Source organism: Cheilinus undulatus, linkage group 18 (assembly GCF_018320785.1).
Source record: "Cheilinus undulatus linkage group 18, ASM1832078v1, whole genome shotgun sequence".
In the NCBI taxonomy this organism is placed as follows: domain Eukaryota; kingdom Metazoa; phylum Chordata; class Actinopteri; order Labriformes; family Labridae; genus Cheilinus; species Cheilinus undulatus.
Genome location: NC_054882.1, coordinates 22,256,811 through 22,277,254, shown reverse-complemented (window position 1 = coordinate 22,277,254; position 20,444 = coordinate 22,256,811). Strand labels below are relative to the sequence as shown.

The 20,444-nt window shown below is 39.7% G+C and overlaps 2 protein-coding genes across 3 annotated transcripts in view; both read left to right on the top strand.

The window, feature by feature from the left end:
* The first annotated feature begins 1,779 nt into the window (after positions 1–1,779).
* On the top strand, positions 1,780–5,421 carry rsad2 (radical S-adenosyl methionine domain containing 2). The gene is made up of 6 exons (XM_041812962.1): positions 1,780–2,123; positions 2,207–2,368; positions 2,473–2,702; positions 2,783–2,932; positions 4,386–4,418; positions 4,779–5,421. The coding sequence occupies exons 1-6, from the start codon at positions 1,796–1,798 to the stop codon at positions 4,941–4,943; spliced, it is 1,068 nt and encodes a 355-aa protein (XP_041668896.1). The 5' UTR covers positions 1,780–1,795; the 3' UTR covers positions 4,944–5,421.
* Positions 5,422–7,134: 1,713 nt separating this feature from the next.
* rnf144aa (ring finger protein 144aa) overlaps positions 7,135–20,444 on the top strand; it is a 45,101-nt gene continuing 31,791 nt past the window's right edge. Inside the window, exon 1 of one of the 2 annotated variants that reach the window (XM_041812529.1) lies at positions 7,135–7,368. In XM_041812529.1, the coding sequence (XP_041668463.1) occupies positions 7,304–7,368 (65 nt within the window). In that variant the 5' untranslated portion in view covers positions 7,135–7,303. Of the gene's footprint in view, positions 7,866–20,444 lie in introns of both variants that reach the window. The other variant, XM_041812531.1, reaches the window with a different exon arrangement.

Here is a 20,444-nt window from a genome sequence, read left to right as displayed (position 1 = left end):
CATATGTGGTGTGGAGTGATGGGAATTCAGGATCTTTTTAGTGATCTGGGTAATTTGGCTCAGCTCAGCAAGAAGAGCCAGTTCTTTCGGCTCCTAACCTGCTCTTCCTTTCAGTACCAGTGTGGCTTCATTTGACCTGCCAAATTTAGGAATGTCATAGCAATATGATTGATATTTGTGCTACTGTTTTACCCCAATATTGATTTTTTTAAATAATTAAAATATAATGTAAATGTTTTTGGAAATATAGTTTCCGTGCTTACTGGGTGGGCTGTATGACACCTGATATAAACATTGATGTTACACCATCAAGCACCATCCTTAAGGTCTGGTGTGCCTGTGGTAGAGCAGTGTGGAGAAGGAAAAATCACCCCAACACATCAATCACATAAAACAGAGACACATAAAATATAAACTTACATTTAAAAAATAATAATAATAGTAACAATAATTCTCATATGAAACAAATCTTGAACGGGATCTGGATGTTATTGTATACATAAAAGATTCAGCTCTCAACACTTAATTTTGCTGTGTATTTAACTTTATTATACAGGTGTGACTTTATCTGAGCAACCTAGTTGCAGATCTTTTCTCTTGTTGTTCTTGCCACCAAGGAAAAATTATATTTAACTGTGCAGCTCCTTAGTAGCTACACAGTACTTAAAGTAAAGTTTAAGTTAAATACATTTCACTTTAACTTGAGTATATTTATAGATCAGTACTTTTACTTGTACTTGATTAAACTTTAACAAAAGCAATTGTAATTGTACTTGAGTACACTTGTGCACTCTTTCCACCTCTGAACTGGTTGAGTCACTATGAGGCATTGCATCAGCATTAATGATGGGCCTTCATGAACAAGCCGGTACAGGAGCCAACTCATTTACATGAATGAGAAGATCCAGATCCTGTTTGAGAGTAGTTTTATATTCGTATGCTTTTTCTTCTTATCATTGTTATTGTCTTAATCATTTTGTATAGCACGGTATATTGTATTTATAATAAAGTATATTTTTAAAAATAATTACATGATATTTTCATTAATTGAAAAAATAAGCATAATTGAAGGAAAATACCAGCACAAATATCAATCATGTCATGACATTGCTAAGTTTGGCAGGTGAAATTAGGCCAAACTGGTGCCCAAATGAAGAGCCGCTTGAGAGCCAAAAGAGCTAGCTCTTCTTGGTGAGTACAGCCAAATGATCTGGATCACTAAAGAGATCCTGAATTCCCAGCACTACCAAACAGGCATCTAAATGAAGAGCCGTTTGTGAATCAGAAGAGCCGACTCCTCTTGGTGAGCAGAGCCGAATGATCCGGATCAATAAAACGCGCCGGGATTCCCACCACTACTCAGCTTGTGCTAACCTTATGTCTATTATTGAAGCATTATGTGCATATAAAACGTAAACATACTGTGAAAGCCAATGATTTTTAAATAAATATGTTCGTAAAATGCTTGAAAGTAGTTTGATAGTAGTTGCAGGTTAAACGTTCATGAATGCATTAATCTGCCTTTAAAGTTCTCACAAGTTTCTATTCCTACCTCTGATTGTGTAACGATGTTATTACTACCACAACTGACACATAATTTCCAGCGGGATCAGATTTTATCTACGAGTCACCTTCCGGCCACACACCCTACTTAAGTTTCGTTTTCGATGTTTGTACACAGAAATCAGCTGTTCAGCTGATTTAGTTTCGCTCTCTCTCTCTTTCCATCCACCCTGCTGCCCTCTATTTAAGAAGCATCGGAGTCCACACTGCGCAGAACTGGTGCGATACGAAGATGCAACTCTCCTCTGTGGTCTCGTCTCCCGTGCTGCTGCTGCTGCAGCTGTGCATCAGCTCCTTGCGCTACTATCTGGTAATCTTCTATTCCAAAGTTTTAGACTGGAGAGCTGGAACCTGCAGGAGAACGGTCTCTCCTGCTCCGCCTGAACAAAGCAAAGTGGAGCAAAAGGAAGTCCAAAATGGGCAAACTCCAACAAGCGTTAACTATCATTTTACACGCAAGTGTAATTACAAATGCGGGTTTTGCTTCCACACTGCAAAAACATCCTTCGTCCTGCCTCTGGATGAAGCCAAGAGGGGACTCAAGCTTCTTAAAGAGGCTGGTAAGTTTGACAAATCAATAAGAATTCACTCTTGCACAGTGTCAAACCTCTTGCATGCAGTCACATTTATCTCAATTTTCCAGGCATGGAGAAAATAAACTTTTCTGGAGGAGAGCCTTTTCTGCACGATAAAGGAGAATTTCTGGGGAAATTGGTTCAGTTTTGTAAAGTGGACCTTCAGCTCCCAAGTGTCAGCATCGTCAGCAATGGAAGCATGATCAGAGAAAGATGGTTCCAGAAATATGGCAAGTCTTCAGCTCTTTGTTTTTCAGTCTACAAAGAAGACTGTAGTTATATAAGCTGATGCAAATGTTCCGCACAGTCACTGTGATGTATTTATGTCCATCAGGTGACTACCTGGACATCCTGGCCATCTCTTGTGACAGTTTTAACGAGGAAACCAACCAGCTGATCGGCAGAGCTCAGGGCAGGAAGAGCCACTTGGACAACCTGTACAGGATCTGCAGCTGGTGCCAGCAGTACAAGGTGGCATTCAAAATCAACTCTGTCATCAACACTTTTAACGTGGATGAAGACATGGCAGAGGCCATCACCGGACTCAGCCCAGTACGCTGGAAGGTAACAACAACAAACAGTACGCATGTTTTGGTGTAGAAACGTCCTGACATACAGACTCAGTGTTGACTCTGTGGTTTCAGGTGTTCCAGTGTCTGCTGATCGACGGGGAAAACGCAGGAGAGGAGGCCTTGAGAGAGGCTGAGCGGTTTGTCATCAGCGACCAACAGTTTCAGGAGTTTCTGGATAGACACAGCAGCGTCTCCTGCCTGGTTCCTGAGTCCAATGAGAAGGTAGGACTTGGTTTAACAGAGGCAACAAAAATGATTGTTGTATCCTGAAAAAAATTATATTCTGACTGATCTAAAATCCAAAACAGCTGACATACCCACAGAAGAAGATAATAATACAGAATCAGTTAAACTGGTCAAAATTACAAACTTACAATGTAAAGATTGAAATAGAAAATAAAATCAGCCTTCTGATTTAAAACCATTAGAATAGATTATGTTATATCATATCCTGTCCCCACTCAGTCCTTTGTACTCCAGCTTTGCATCTATTAAATTAGAATATCATGAAACAGTTAATTTTTCCTGTGATTTATTTCAAGAAGTGAAACTTCCATTCTAGATACATCTTATACAAAGTGAAATATTTCAAGACTTTTTTGTTTATCTTGATGATTACGTCTTACAGCTCACAAAAATCTAAATCCACTATCTCAAAATACAAGAACATCACAAGAAATCAGCCCAAAAAAGGCTTTAAAATACAGAAATTTAGACACTCTGGAAAATTGTGCTCATTTATGCTGTCAATAACTGGTTGGAGCTCCTTTCGCACAAATTACTGCATCTACCTCTGCCATGTAGATCATTTACTGTGATGGTTGATAAAAGACAGTGGTTTCAAAGTTGTTTAAATTTGAGAAAATATTTAGCTCCTAATTTTTAAGTATTTGAATTATTTATTTGTATAAAATAAAATAGCTGCAGCAGGATAGATAGTACAACCAGGCAACACAGTTGCTGAAGAAAGTCCTACATTTAAAATTTTCTACATCAATGAAATAAGCGATAAACTTGACTATTAAAAGAAACTACAACTACATTTTTAGGGTTGAGGTTTCTTTAAGAATTAACACAAACCCAAAGTTCCCATTAAAGCTTTAAGTAGCATTGATGTTAAGGTGTCATATTTTTCATGTTCAATAGCATAGTTTTTCCTAATAGCACACATGGCCAGGGATATAAAGTTATATGTGTATGATATGGGTTTAATATGTTTTGCAAATGTTCAAATGGTAACAGAAGGAGATAAAAGTTCAAATGTGGACCAAATGTTTTGGCATAGGTGAAGTAAAAAGATCACCAAAGTCATAAGGTTTCTTTTTTGAGGAACAATGTAGTTTTTCTTTAAATAATCCATCTGTTATCCATCAGAAGTAAACACAGTTAAAGTAGATCTGTTGTTACGCAAAAAGTGCTTCACATGAAATTAAATTGAGGAAACCAAAGCCATGGATGGCCTTTTAGCAGCATCCCACTGTCTCTTGGCTCGGCCTGTTTCTACTTCAACACCAGTTGAAGGTGGCACAAAGGCAACCAGATATAAAATAGTTTATAAAATGTTCACCATGCATCCTATCAGTTAGATAGTTCCAATATGATCACTGTTGTTAGCATGTAAATAGTTTGACAATGTGTAGAATTACTAAAATAGAATTTGTTCTGCTCTTCACAGATGAGGAACTCCTACCTGATCCTGGATGAATATGTAAGTACCTTTCATTGTTAATTGATTAAACCCATCTGCAAGACTATTTATCCATCCCATCATCCATACTGCTTATACTGTTTTTGAGAGGCCAGCCAATCACAGTGTTTTCCTTCCTGAGGTTCACATGATCTTTTGACCCGTGTCTGTGCAGTTTAGTTTCTTGGTATTTTGTATTTTGATTCCTCAGTCAGGCTTGTATGGTGCAGTTCCAGAGCTAACATTTGCACATTTTCATGTTTTTGGCAGCCTGAAAATCACACTTGTGTTTTGCCTTGTAACTGTTAAATTCACATCTAAATAACCTCAACTAGGGAAAATTTTAATAGTGTAACTGATCTGCTCTTTCTTGTTTTTCAGATGCGTTTCCTGGACTGCAGAGAGGGAAGGAAGGACCCGTCCAAGTCCATCCTTGATGTCGGTGTAAAGGAGGCCATTTGCTTCAGCGGCTTTGATGAGAAAATGTTTCTAAAGAGAGGAGGGAAATACGTGTGGAGCAAAGCTGACATGAAACTGGAGTGGTGAAGATCTACTACTTCATTTTAATCAGCCCTTCTTTGAACCATTGCACTGATCATTTGTACAGTTTTATTTGTTAATTTTTGCTTCTGATTTTGATTTTCTGCTAGTTCTTCTGTTTAAAAAGGTGTTAAGATGTACATAGTTCTCTGAAAAAAGGGTGCACTTTTTGTTTTTATAGAAGTATTGTTCTTTTGCACTGCAGGTTTGTGCTTGTGTTACAAAATATAACCGAATATAAATTATACTAAAATGTGTGGTATGTTTTTGTTACTATCTTACGTTATGGCTCATTTGTGTCCAGCTTGGAGGTCCCTAGAGGTGGGAAATCTATATTTAACAGAACATCTTGTTTTGTTGAAGTATTTGGCTGCTAACTTTCCAATAAAAATGTGAACATTTTCCATTTCTGTTAAACTGAGCTCAGAGCTGTCTGTTAAAATTTATAGTAAGCAGATTTCTACTTTGTTAGTTATTTTAGATACCTTGTGGATGAGAGCTTTTCAAAAAAAAATTTTTTTTTCAAATAAATGTTCATTGAAATAAAGACAAACTGTTTTGTCTCTCCCTCTGATGTTATTTTCTGACCAAGATAAATAAATAAATTAAAAAGTGTATGTTTTACACACACTTTTGGGTTAGTTGAGGCCACACTAGAGTATTTTTAGAGTTCAGTAAACCTTGTCTGTTCTATCAGATTATTTTTTAAAGTCTAAAGTTGACCAGTATGCGAGTAAATATGCATACATCCAGTACTATTTTTTCATTAGCATGTTTTAAATTCAGTCTCATGAAATGTACTAGTGCTTCTAAAAAATAATTTATAGTTATTTTTTTCTGTGATTTAATTTAATAAGTGAACCTCTCATGAAATCAATATTAATCTCATACAAATTAAATATTAAAGGCTTTTTTTGTTTGAATGTTGATGATTACAGCTTACAGCTCACAAATTAATTAGCCACTATATCAAAATATTCAAATTTCACAAAACACCAATACAAAAGGATTTAAAATACAGAAATGTTTATCTTCTGTAAGATTATAATTGCCTCCTGTGTTTTACTTGGAAAAGAGATCACTGTAATGTTACAAGTAATGTACATGAGTCTTCTTAAGGTCACATGTTCTTTGGTCCTTTGTTCTCTGGTGGCGGTGTTGTTTGGATGAGACGTTATTGAGAGAATGTCCTGAATTCTTAAGATGGAGGTGAACAGCAGAGTCCTGTCCAGAGTAGCAGTCATGATTCTTATATTTAGGCACTTTTTTTACAAGGCACTCACACATGCAGACAATACTTGATTTTGTATTAGTAAGGTCAATGGGCCACAGGCAGGAACTTCCTAACTCAGTAAACCACTTCACTCATAGTGCAATAGTTTATAAACTTAAAAAAAACTACAACAATCCACCGGAAACATGAGCAAAGGAAACCTCGCAACGATTACTGTCCAACAAGCATTATCTTAAAACAAGTAAACACAATTTTAAACATCTGAAACACATATTAACACTGACTGAGTCCATCATGGGAAAATTTTGCCAATATATGCAGATTTGAAATGGCAGCAGGCAGAGCTTAGATCAATTCACTCTCAATTTCACTCACAATGGAGTTAGAATTACACTTTGGGAGTCAGATCAACTTAATGAGATTTCAACACCCCAGTTTTCACTAGACGTTTGAAACAGGTGATAAGATTTCCTTTCTCACTTTATCAGCACTTAGGAACTACTTTTAAAGAAATAAAGTTTTCATTGTTGGGCTAATTATTTAGTCCTCATCAGTAAGGTAGTGATTTTTTGGTGTTGCAGTTTGGCTTTTGTTTAGCAAGAGCTGCTTTGTCCTATGACATAAGCATGAGCAGTAAGCTGCAGTATCTACCACTAGAGGGCGCAAGGAGATTATTCTAAAGGAACAGTATAGCCTCTACTCAAGGCCAAACATATATTTTTATACGTTTACATTTTTACTCTTTCCTTCTTACGCTATTAATAATCTAACCCTGATGACTGAATGTATGAGTGACACAAAATGATAGCAGGGGAAGGGACAAAATAATTAGAGACTAAACATTGATTTATAAAACGAAAGGGCACAATAGTATGCAACTGGAAGCAAAGAAAAACATAAAAAAATATTTTTTTAATGTCATGAGAGTTCTTTTAATCAATCACAATCTGCATGTTTTCATTGAACTGGGCTTGTGTAGTTTTAAGTTTGAGTAAACAGGTAAAATCCAGCATTCGCTGGCGGTAGTTACAGCTCTTTACCAGCAGGGAGCGCTGTCGTTTGTGTAAAGGTGCTGGTGGCTGCGCTCTGCTGTAAAACGCAGGACAGCAGACGGGAAACCTCTCACGAACAAATGGCGTCCCTCCAGTGCGAAGCAGCTGATTTCCCACCGAGCACGACAGCGGGGACGGCGGAGAGGTAAACACACCACCCCCGGATTTCTTCCTGTGCAACCAGATAGCCCGGGGCTTTCAGCGGGATTTGTCTAGCTGGCTGCTGGGTTGAACGTTGCGCACTCCTCGGTAATCGAGCTTAGACCGCTGCTCCGGCGTACAAACAATCCTACTGTCAAGCAAAATACAGGAGAGTCTCAGCTGCAGCTTACTCTCCCCTCCTGTTAGCTTATTTTTCCTATTTTCACCGATGGTGCTCGGTGTTTTGCTTTACGAGGGCCTGGTTTCAGGCGCTGCACGCGACAGTAGCGGGTCAAATGTTTCCACCCCGACGTCGGAGGGACACATAATGAACATGGGCATCACCCCCTCAGAGATATCCTCCTCCTCCTCCTCCTCCTCTTCTTCCTCCTCCACCGCCTGACTGGTTGGCTGCCTCTTTGCTAATCCAATTCAGGAGATCATCTTTTCCACCTTTTGCTGAGGTTACACCATCAAGACGGCGTTATCTCAGAAAGCCAGGTAAGGTTTGCTGCTTTTATTTCGTGTGAGGAGCCTCTGTAGCACCTTATTCCTCCCCTGTCTCCATTAGAAACCTCTGTCGCATTTTATTTTCGCCATTTCCTCGTTTTAACAGCCTCAAATGTTGCTCTTAGCTTACGATTGTGAAGCATGTTAACTGTTTGTTGGCTTGTTTTGGAGTAGTGGAGGGATGACAAAGCTTTGGCTGCAGGTAGCCGTCTATAAATCACATCAGTAAGGCTTCCAGTGTCAGTGTCTTTGTGTGTGTGTTGCTGACACTTGATCAGAGTTGCTGTAGTTGTTGTTCAATAATGTTTGTTTCTCATAGAGCAGCTGCAGAGTGGAGCTCTGAAAGGTCACTCTCTGCCCCTGCTATTTCCATTTTAAGCAGCATGTCCCCCCTCAGGGTACAGTCAGATTATAGGCAGAGCTGTGAAACCAGGCTACTAGACAAACAGAGCATCTCTGCAGTCAGCGCGAGCCAAAGCTGTGAGGTGTGTGCTGTTCATGAAATGAAAGTAAATCCTACCTGAAAGGAGTGTTTTCGTTACCTCTAAGGTAGGTTTGCATTATAGGGAACTCTAAGGTAAGCACTTCTCTATCTTTATCAGCTAAACTACAGACGACATGCCAATCTATTAAGTGTTTCATTTGCACATTACAAGCCAGCTTTTGCTTCATGAATTGACCATTTGTGGACACATCCATAAAGGCCTTCCTGTTGTCAATCTCTCCATTCAGCCTCCCTAACATACTCTGCTATTGATTATCTCTCCAATTTCATATTACAGCATGGACATGCTTGCTTTTCCTCACAAACCTGTTCAGAGAATGTATACTCACGTGGATTGGCGTAAACATACACAAGCAAAGGATGCTGTCAGGCACTTTACCCTCTTGCTCTTCAGAAAGCATCCCGTTCCCATTGGGGGGGGGGGGGGGATTAAAAAAAAAAAAGCATCACACTCCCTGCAGCAGATTTGCTCAAAACAAGAAAAAGGCTGCTCTGGACAAAACTGCAACACATTCCTCAGAGTGATCAGCAGCAGTCAGCACGTACCCAGAGGAGAGAGGAGATAAGTTTACTTAAAGAGTGAGAAGGCATGAGGTTAGGATGCCTGGAGCTCCACAGGGAGTACAGTCGGGGTCAAAATAAACACACCCATGAATGTATATGGAAGCATACAGGCGTAAACATAAAAAAAGAGCACTTTATATACACAAGGAGTGGCTGTGATTGTTTTGGTGTGTTGTGTTCACCCCATGTAACAAAAGCCCTCTCTTAGTAATGTTTATTTAAGCCTTTTGTGGGTCTGTTTGACCTTTGTAAGGCCATTTACCGAAACATGTAAAAGCTTTATTTTGAAAGATCCCCGCAGATTGACTATTATGAAGGAGATTCTGGAGGAAATTCTTTGTTTTACAATTTGGACCTTTAAACATTACAGCGTTATACAACTGTTGGCTCAGGCCAAGTTATCTTGTTAGATAATAGGCATCAGGACTTTTACTACATGGATCACGCTGCATCAGCAAGGTAATCTGAATAGTCTATTAAGAAGTCTTGATTAATAAAGGCTTTTAAACTGTGCCTCTGAGTCATACAACAGACTTTATTCATTTGTTACATAACAAATTAAACATACTAATAAATGCACCTAATGGTAGATCAGACCAGCTACTACAGAAGCACTCTGTGTGATGCTTGAGGTCTTGTGCTCCAAACAAAGACAACAACAAAGAAGGAGCAATTGTGGACTCGCTCCTCTGTCAAAGAACTTTCTTATTTAGCCTAGCTATGCTAGCTGGCTCCCCTGTATGTAAACAGAAGACTCGCATAATGCCACTCTAGTAAATGGAGATATAAATACTGGGAGCAAACGCCCTTCTCTTTTTAGGCGTCAGAGTGCACGTCATTGAGGTTAATGTCAAACTTGCAAGATGCAAGACAAATTCTGACATGCCAGTCTTGTCGAATCGTGATCTTGCGACACCTTGGATGCCTGATTGAATATGTCACAACAAAAGAACGTTCAGGCCCAATTCTGACAGTAGGCTGTGACAGTGCATCCAGGCTAAAATCTGGCTAAATTCATGTAATCTGATCTGGACCGAAAACAAAGAAGCTGTTCTATGGTAACCAGAGACACAAACAACAGCTTGGCAGCAGCTTAGTTTCAGTTAAGTTGTGCAAATAGTTGAGATGATGGACCAGATTAGTCAGTTGTTGATTGTTTCTTCCATGCCATGTTGTTTCAAAGTGATAACACAACTGAAGTCCTAATATTGAACTGAATATCAGCACAGATGTGATTTGGGCACAAGTCTACAGACAATACTAACCATAATTGCAGTCATGGTAATATTCAGTAAAACAGCATCACACAAGGAGTGCTGAATATTAGCCTGACTTGGCCATATGTAAAAGATTAGCACAGTCATGTAGATATTTAGTACAGGAATACACCTTTAGGGATCTATGTTGCAATTATCATCATAAAAACCCTTCACTATACAAAAAAGTGATTTTTGCCACAGTTTAACTAATTTACCTGGCATGGAGGCGATCAGTGTTAAATTTACTCAGCCCTGCAGATCTCCTAGCAAGGTCTATCCAGATGAAGGGAGACAAACATCAAGAGGAGTCTTCTACTGAGCTAAGAGGCTATCTGAGCCTCTTTAACATATAAAAGAATCCTCAAACATGCTTTTCATTAAAACAGTGATGTACCATAAACCAAACAGTCTTTATTGGGTAAGCGACAGAGTGATGATGTGCAGCTCACAAACAATCTCGTTCAGCAAAAAGGCTCTCTAATGTGAGCCACCATTGCTTACTCCTGTTTGAGTGCCAGTTTCCTTTCCTCCATCCTTTGGCATTATTTAATCCACTTTTAAACTGGTACCAAATGAAGAGCTGTCTAGGAGCCAAAAAACTGCACTGCTGAGCTAAACCAAATGATCTGGATCTCGTAAAAGAGACAGATTTCCCATCACAATAAACAAGGCTGAGGGCTGTTGTTCCTGCCCGCTGCTGTTCTCTGAGTTTTTAAAAATGATTTAAAAAATAAAGCCTCAATCTTTCACTACTTTCAGGACATAGAGATAGCTTGATAGTAAAATATGTATAGATTTTTCACACTTTGAATACTTGCCATAGTCCTAAACTGCTCAAAACATGGCAATTTTGGTAGTGTTCCTCTTTGCAGACATCACTACTTGCCCCCCCAGGGGTGCTGCGTAATGCCATCTGCAAAGAACATATTAGCCCTGTAAACAAACAGACCATTGTCTAAATTTTGTGGCAGGAACAGATACCAGTTTTCAGTGTTTATCTGTTGTGCCCAATCAGTTTTTTGCTGGCGTTTGGTATATCTGGTATGTAGAAACAGTGACCTGTTGGATAAACTCTGATCTGTTTCAAGGTCAGATGTGAGAGAAAATGTGGACACAACAGGAGTGTTACACCAAAAGTACTACTTAAGAAACATTGGTATCGACATCAGTGTTGGCTTAACTGTTATTTGAACATTGGTATCAGCATCAGCCCTAAATATTCAGGAGGATCTGGGAGCGCAGAGTGGTTTAAGGCACTACACATGTACGCGGGTGGCCTGGGATCGAATCCGGCCTCTGGCCCTCTGGCATGTCTCTCTCCACTCTCTTCCCTGTTTCCTAGTCTATCCACTGTCCTTCTTCTATCAAATAAAAGCATGAAAAGGCCCAAAAATAAATCTTAAAAAAAAAAAAAAAATACTCAGGAGGATCTGGCTACTGACAGGAAGTGCCGTACATTACCCAAGCCAGAACCAGAATGACATTTATTTTCTGCTTCCTGTCAGAGGTTATGGCAAGTGGCTATTTTTCACAACAGCAGAATTTTATGAAAAATTGAAAATTTACTGAGGGGGATAAATTTAAATTTAACACACCACAAACTAAAGGACAACCAAAGAGGGTTAGGGTTAGGTACCTGAACCCTAAAGATTAAGGTAAGGGGTAGGGAGATGAGGATAAAGTAAAAAAAAAAAAAAAAAAAACAAACACCCAAATTAAGGAGAACCCAACAAGGGTTAGTATGGTTAGTATGTCACTTCCTGCCCCACTGTCAGGGTTGCCCCATTGTGGAGGTCTACAACAGATGAGCCCAAAACCTCACCATAGAGGTCTGCAGTCAGATGCCTCTCTAAATTTTAAGATTGGTGCATTTTTAGTCATAATGCATTTATACAACAAGTGGCATATTGTAGTCGATTGTAATTTGAAAGACATGCTTGTGTAACCTACATACTACTGTGCTGTTGCATTATATCACCAAAGACCAGCACTTTAAGTATATATATTTATATTGTTTGTTCCCTTTATCAGGCAAAGTTGAATAAGAGTCCTTTGACAGTGATATGGTTCCATGAGATTCTAGGGTACAAGCTTGATCTGTTCTAAGAAGTTAATTAACTGTATTTGACTGAAACAAAGTTACACGTATAGTTGAGAGCTCCTGTGCTGTTGTTTCTATATCACTGCTCCTGTCCAATCAAATTACTTGGTCAGAACCTACTGTTATATAATCTATAATATTTTCTTTTTCCTGAACAAAGCCCCTGACAGTTTGCTCTTTCATGCCTCGATGATGGATTATTAGCGCACGGCCTATATGGATGAAAAAATACGGTAAGGGTTGCAGTTTTTTTTTCTGCCTCGGCTTCTGTATATACTGTACATTCTGGCCTTTGATTTGTAGAGTGTCATGTTACATTCTAGTGCAATCACACAAGTGGGCCTGGGGAATAAACAAGGCTGTGCTTAGGTTTTCAGGTCATGAAGAGGACTATCTGCCTGTGTAGGAGTCAGCTTTACTGTAGATCACAGCAGTAGCACCTAATGTTAAGGAGATTAGGCAGCCTGAGACGGAGTTGATCTAAAAATTTGGTCTTAACACAGTAGTAATTAAACCTCGATTACTGTCAGTCCCTTGTGACCTTAGTCTGAATTGAGGAGGGTCTAAGAGGACAGAGAACAGGAAATGTCAAACTCTGTGTGGTTAGGTAACTGGCATTTCTAAAGAGACTTAGCCGTCTCAGATATACAAGATGTTCCTGTGGTGTATGCATTTGTTGAATCACGCTTTTATTCTAGTAACATTTACACGTCTAGAGAAGTCATTTTAGTGTAATCTGACTCCAGGGCTTGTAGTCTGCCAAGGATTATGCAACAGCTTAAATGCCATTTCAGCAGCTTGTTTTGGCGAGGGTTCTTTAGCAGCCACTTTCCAGGTGAAATGTTTGTGTGGGGCTGGTTTTAACACCAGACGAGTCAACAAAGTACCACATGAGTACTCCTGAAATTAATGTTCATCATCGCTCAGAGCGCTTCAGCTGTGTGTGTTATGGCTCGTTTCCAGCTGGTTAGGATCACGTCGGGGATGAGACAGGGATTGTTATGAGAGCGTTGTGTGATGCGCCTTGCTTCTTCCAGGCGGCTGCTTGGCATTTGGAAAGGTTCTCGGGGGCTCTATTTTTCTCCGACAGGTAGGGCTCGTAACAGAAGATACTGTTATGTAATAAATGCACCACAGAATCTGCTGACCGCCTGACACTTTCAAAGATTTAGCATTTTAGGAATGTGTGAGGTGCAGCAAGCTTTTCCCACAAAAACAAAAATGAGACAATTTTGATGGGGGAAAAGAAGCGCTTTGGTACTAGGATACCACAGCAGCATGTAAATATTGGCTGCCTTATGAGGGCCACAGCTATATTTTTAGACACAGATGTCATGGCAACACTGGATACATTTTTATTTACTTAAAGGTTTTGCTCACTCTTGCAGAAAATAGCCAGAGCAGATGATATAACAACATTTGCAGTGATATTTCCTGTGGACTTTTATTATAGGAATAATCATTTAAAATCTTTATAAAACCATTTTTAGTCCTTTCTTGGTGTCCCCCACATGCAGTCATACCAAATTGGCTCCTCACTTGGAAAGAAGTCAGGAAGAAACAGGCAGCAGTTATTTTCCCACCCACATTGCCCTTTAACAATCATATTTTAAAAACAAATGACATTTTATGTTTATTAAAGACGTACAACTCACACTTCAGCTCAACTGGGAGTAAGCCAACACTTTGCTCTTACTACGTCTGTCTCTATCACTGATGCTCTCCACCTCCACATAAAAATCAGCACAGCACAACACGTTCAGGCTCGTACTCTGCAGAAATATTGCAAATCCCAAACCGAAGCAGAAGTAGATGAGTCAGGAGGTAGGCCGGGATCTGGGAGTGCCAGCGAGGAGCCAAAAACTGGTGCAACCTGGCATTGCATAAAGTATGGGCAAGATAACAGATGAACAGCATGGTGGATATGTATAGTACAAATGTTCAGGAGAACTCTGGTTACATTATGACTCAGTACAGTTTCATTCTTCCTTCTTTTGCTCCTAAAATTTCAACTTCTGCTTATATTGTTCCCTCTCATTGAAGGACTTGAATACAACAGTACAGTGGACAATAAGAATTGTAACTGCTGATACATTAAGATTGCTCTTCATTGGAGATAAGGGACCTAACCTTAACCCTAAAAACAGCCCCATACCATTATTCTTCCTCCACCAAACTTCACAGAGCAGTCAGGCAGGTATCGTGTTTAATGTGGCTGAGTTGCTGTTGTTCCCAAATGCTTCCACTTTATAGTTATATCACTTACAGTTGATGGTAGAATATCCAGCAAGGATAAAATTTCATGGACCGCCTTATTGTAAAGGTGGAATCCACCCAACTTCGACCATTTAGCAAACTAATTGCGTGCATTCCTAGTGTCCACAGTCACTATGATTGTGCTGGTAGCTTTCATTTTCAATAGAAAAAACAATGTATTTCTGTGTTTTCAATGCCCAGCGGCCCAAGTGCAAAAACACCCTTGGTTTAAGATGTTTTCCTTTTTTCTTTGACAGCTCCCATTGTTGAAAATAGTTAAATTCTACTGTGCTTGTTATTGTCACTTCTCCCTCACTGATTAATCATAATCAGTAAAATGCCGGGCTTATGGAACCAGCTTTGTCAACAACAAGGGTGGTGGAGAAACCAATCTGGCTCATCTTTTTGAGAGTATGATTTCCAGATCTACAGCTGTTGCAAAAGCTAGGACAGAATTCCTTTATATTGTTGAATAAAGGACAAATGTAAGCTCTCAGATTTATAAAAAAAAAAAAAAAGACCTTATGGATATTACTGAGGAAAGCAGAAGTAAACTTTTGTAACATAGCAATCATAAGTGCTGGTGAGAAGTTCTCTGAAATCATGGGCACTGCAAGTGCAAAAGAGCCGGCCTTAGGTGGCAGAATCTGGGTTTTGTGTAATAATAATCTTGACATTAGGAGATTTACTGGTGTGACAATATTGTCTTTTCTTTTGGGACTATACTTGAGGACTCATGAAGACAAGCAGCAGTGTAAAGTATTTGATCAGTTTGCCTTTAATGCCGTACTTCTTTTGCTTGTGCCAGGGCCTCAGGAAGGATAATGAGACTGCAGCTCTGTAAGGTTATCTGAAAAACAGCAAGTCTTATAAGAGTTTCCTTCTCTGCTTATAATAACCCTGTAATATAATCCACTGTGTCCTCACCCTGTCAGTGAATGCCTGACTTGTGACACTGCCGATTGAAGATCTTAAACCTTAAATAACCCGGAGTCCCTGAAAAGAACATAAAATGCCAGAAAATGGACTATGAAGACTTTTAATGAGGTCAGGAATAGCCAGAAAAGTGCATGCAATTTGAATTTATGAAGTGTAAAAGATGAACAGATAAATGCTAATAGCGCTCCCTTCAGATATCGCTCCCTTTTTTTGTGTAATACCACACAGACTTTGAACTGTTTCCTCCTCTAACTTTTTATTGGCTTTACGTTCTTTGTGCTGCCCAACAACAGGATGTCAGCGCATTTCCTCAGGTTTTTGGCTCCCTCCTCCATATCCTCCCGCAGTGGGACTAAGTGATAGTTTTACTTTACAAGGCAGTGGGCTGAAGGGCAGAGTGATATACTACAGGGTTTGAGATGAGGTGCATAACATATGGAGTAACCCTCTATGGAAGACGATAAATTGGTGTGGAGGCAAAGAGGTTTGACAAATCTTCAAATATTCTTCGATCTGCACCTTTCTGTTCACTCAGCCATTACTGAAAGTGTTCATGAGCTGTTTGGGCCTCCTCTGGTTAGTGGGAGCACACCCTGCAGATGAGACTCTGAGAGGCTCTCTGTTGGAGTGGCTCTCTCCTCCTGTGACCATGAACACTCTATTGTCCCGCAGAGTGACGGCAGTCCTCACCGGGTAGCGGTCACACCCGTTAGCTGTGTAGTGTTCTCATCAAAGTCACTCAGTGAAAGGATAAAACCGCTGCTACGACATTACCCAATTTAAGGTCTTCACCACTTTAACAATGAGGAAAAAAAGTTTTTTTTTTTTTTCTAGGTGTGTTAGATGTTGTCAATTTAGCCAGGGCTCTATGGTATGTAACATTAAAACCAGAAACAAATATCATATTATGTACATAAAGACTAAAGCCTGCCCTAAAATATTGTTTTACCCTTGCAGCTTAGTCTTTGAGTCAAATAGTTCAAGCAGTGAGGTGTCAACCACAGAAGAGTTTCCTGTGATAATGTAGCTTGGTTTCTTCCACACAAAGGCAGTACCTGGATATAGTCACAGCCACCCAAGTATATTTAGCGACCATTTTTCCCTTTTGAAAAAAGAATGTAAATATATAATTCCCCTCCACTCTCATAAGAGAGGCAACCACTAGTAACCCCCCCTCCTCATAAATGCATAGATTGAGTTGCAGTGTGTGATTTGAAAAATTGAGGTTGGTATGCAGCCTCTTTAACATTTCCTTTACCTTCTGTCTTGCTGCTGATATCAACCGATATTCCTGCACTCTAGGATGATAATTGCAAAGACTTGGGGCTTTTCCGCTATGACTTTTGGCCATGTTGATTCAAACTAAGCTGTGCTGATTTATTTTTCCATCACCAGATTGGCCACACTTGGCTATGCTGCTCAAATTTTGAGTTGTTTCAAAAATGGTAAATTTTTGTTCAAATCCCACAACAGGTTATGTCAGTAACTTTTGGTCAAATTTTGAGTTGTTTCAAAAATGGTCTATTTTTTTTTCTCCAAATGTTTATTTTCAGGCTTTTTATACCTTTATTGACAGAGGAGGACAGTGGACAGAATCTGAAACAGGGATGAAAGAGCTGGGGAGAGACGTGCAGGAACGTCCCACAGCCCAGATTTGAAACCATGCCGACCGTGTACATGGAGTTCTAGGAACTACTCTGTGCCAGATCCACCCGGCCTGTTTAATGGCCATGTCTGGCCCATGTATTTGAAACACAAGAACATCAGTGCCTTAAACCAGGCCACTTTCGCCCCAAAAATGAAACATTTTTGACTCAAATTGGGGAACAGGTCCGTGGCCCAGACTTTTTGGTCAAATTTTGAGTCGTAACAAAAACGATCGCTTTTTGCTCAAATTTGGTGACAGGTCCACGACCATGACTTTTTGGCGAAATTTTGAGTTATTTCGAGAACGGTCAAGCTGCACCCAAAATGGACTGCTCTGGAGCAGGGCCCAAGCACACCTGCCCCGCCTCCAAGCGCACTGCAGTGACGTCACATTTGGGAATGCCTCGCAGAAATGTTTAAGTAGAAACAGCTGCTCCAAACTTTGAAATACCTGCCAGATTATCAATAGAAAAGGAAGTAGAAAATCTGAGGTAGAAACCAAATAGTACTTCTTCTGGTGGATCAAAACCATGCTTACTGAAGTGCAGTTATTTAATGTAATTGACTCAAAGCGTCATCGGCTCTAGACGCACCCTCAAGTGAATGCTTGGTTGTGGTGGAAAAGCAAATCCCCTACCGCACTGGGCTGTGGTGCTGAGTCAAGTCAAGCATGTTCAATGTAAAGGAAAAGCCCCAACTGTCTCATCAACAATAAGACTTTAAACTTACTGCTCAAAGCATACCTATCATTATAAAACAAGTGAAACATTTCAGAAGCTAAGTCTTGTTATTAGAGCTTCTTTATACAATATATTGTTGATGAATACTGTGCAACCCAAGTACAATGTCTTTCTGTTGTAAACACTTCTTGCATCAAAAACTAAAATCTCTACTCCTGAGGGATAACTTCCCTTGCATTCAGCACTAGCTCTGTTTCTTGTGGAGCTATGTAGCTTTTTAGTAACATCTGTTTGCAGCAAGTGTAATCTGCTGTTAGTGCCAGAAAATGCTCTGTAAGAGCTACGAAGGCATGGATAGCGTCGTTAGTACGGCACAACAGAGGGCTGTAATTGGCTATGATTATGGTTCAAAAGTTACTTAACTTTGAATAACACGTGTCTCTTCTTGTCTTATACAACAACACCTCATCGGGTTAATAAGACCGGTGCATAGAGAAAGAAAAGCAATCAAAAACTGCAGGCAAACTCCTGCACTTTAAGGGATGCATCAATACCACTCTTTTCGAAGCAAATACAAATTCTTACATTTGGGTACTTGGAGATACTGAGTTTGTTTTTGTCAGCTGTCCCTTTCCCCTCCTTAGTGGTGCATAGTTGGCTGTACTCCTTTTGAGATACAAACCCAGTTTGTTTTAGTTTCTCTAGGTGGAACAACAGCTCACATTGCACAGTGGCATCACAGATTTTCCCCTGGGTTGTACTTCTTTATACTCACGATAAAACAGTTTTTTTATATTTTAAGTAAAGAAATGCTAATCAGAAATGTATTGTTCATGAGAGAGAGCACATTTCGGGGTTTTAGCACCTGATCATGGTACATGCAGTAGTCTTGATTTAATCCAATTACAGTGCGTTTTCTGAATTGTTGTGTTGATATAATAACCTCATAGTCAGTGGTGATGGGGTGACATTGATAATAGCTGAAGTTCAGTAAGTATTTGATTTTTTTATGCCTCTGATAAGATTTCCATGGCCAAGAGAACACATTCTGCTGTAATAAAATCATTTCTTGAACTGGGGAAACTCCCAGTGGTCAACGGTCTCTATATAGTAGTGATGGCCCATGGCCAAAAGGCGTCTTTTGTTTTTGTTTCAAAACTGTGCCAGAAATGTGCAGCGTTACGTCACTTCGAGACGGCGTATGAATGCCGCCCTTATTCTGTGGATTTCAGCCCTCATGCCCTGAGTGGGTGTGACCTTGTGATTGTGAACCGTGATGAAAACACAGATTGTAGAAAAGTAAAGCTATTGAATCAACATTAATAACCATCTAAGTGGGGTTTTCACTGCAGTATTTTTCTCACATTTGGTTTAGTAAAGAAATTCATGAGGAATTCCAATGAGGCCTCACTTCAGAGATGAAAGTAAAAATCAGCCTGACAGAAAGCTCAGAGTTTTTCCAGTTTATTCCCTTTTTGGAAGGAAGCACAAAGGGAATTTTGATGAATGCATATAACTTAAACTGTGAGGACAAAGTGAAAGCAACTTCCTAGGATAACAAAGATAAGAGAGCGCTTAAGCACAAACATGTTTAGCTTATTTGAGCAGTTATAAGGGTGGGGAAAATGTTTTTCCTCCCCTGGATTTGATGTGTGTAAGGTTTTGCTTCTATAAATACAGTCCAGGTAGCATTTAAGATGGTCAGAACATCCACGAGTGGTTAATCAGATTATTTGCTGTAATCTGGTTATAGTGGGCATGTAAACTTAATGAGTGAAGCCGCAGAACAGAGTGACAACAGATCAGCTGCAAAGTCGACCCTTTGCTCCTGCTCTGTGCATATGTCAATAGGAATAGGCTCCATGTAGCTCACTTGCCGTCTTCACTAAACGTCTGAGACGCTTATGGTAGCCTGGGTGCATTTTTGGCGAGGAAAGCAAGGCCTTGTGGACTACATTTACAGCGAATAGACAAACTTTTAGCCTTTTAATCTCTTTTTAATCTTTATTATTCCTGTGTGGTAGTGAACTGTATGCCATCATCGTCTTTCTTACAGTCCGGCTACGTCACCCTGGACAATGAGACTTTGTTTTGCATGTTGCTCACCAATATGTCATCAAGTCTGAGGGTGCCTTCTTTGAAATCACAACAGCAGGGTGTGTTATCAGCTTTTTTCCCCTCCAGGTAAAGATGAGTCCTCTCATTTAAATGGAGTAAAGTCATCCTTATTTTACCAGCAAATGGAAGAAGAGTTTTCACAACTTAAAATTCAATAAGTATCTCACAGCTTGTGCTCTATTTAGGCAAGCAGTGATTTTTTTTTCTCAAATGTAGACCCTTTAAAACTTCAAGGAACAAACACAGAACATTTAAAAAGCAGCTGAATCTCATAAATATTTAGTCAGTCATTAAACCCTGCCAAAGCTGCAGCTCATTTGCCTAACGGTCTACTTAGGAGGCTTACATGAGCGCAGGAAAAAACTTTTTTTTTTGTTGCTTTTTCACATCATTTCTTGCCTTTTCTACCTTCTGCTAACTGTCTGACTTTTCCTTTTTGTTTCATTTCACAAGAGTGATGTGTCCTTCCCCTTCATGCTTGCTTCCTCCACATGTCCAGAC

Coding starts and splice junctions, on each gene's coding strand:
- rsad2 (XM_041812962.1), top strand. CDS start 1,796: ATGCAACTCTCCTCTGTGGTCTCGTCTCCCGTGCTGCTGCTGCTGCAG. Junction 2,703..2,782: donor TCAGCCCAGTACGCTGGAAG/GTAACAACAACA, acceptor CTGTGGTTTCAG/GTGTTCCAGTGTCTGCTGAT. Junction 4,419..4,778: donor ACCTGATCCTGGATGAATAT/GTAAGTACCTTT, acceptor CTTGTTTTTCAG/ATGCGTTTCCTGGACTGCAG.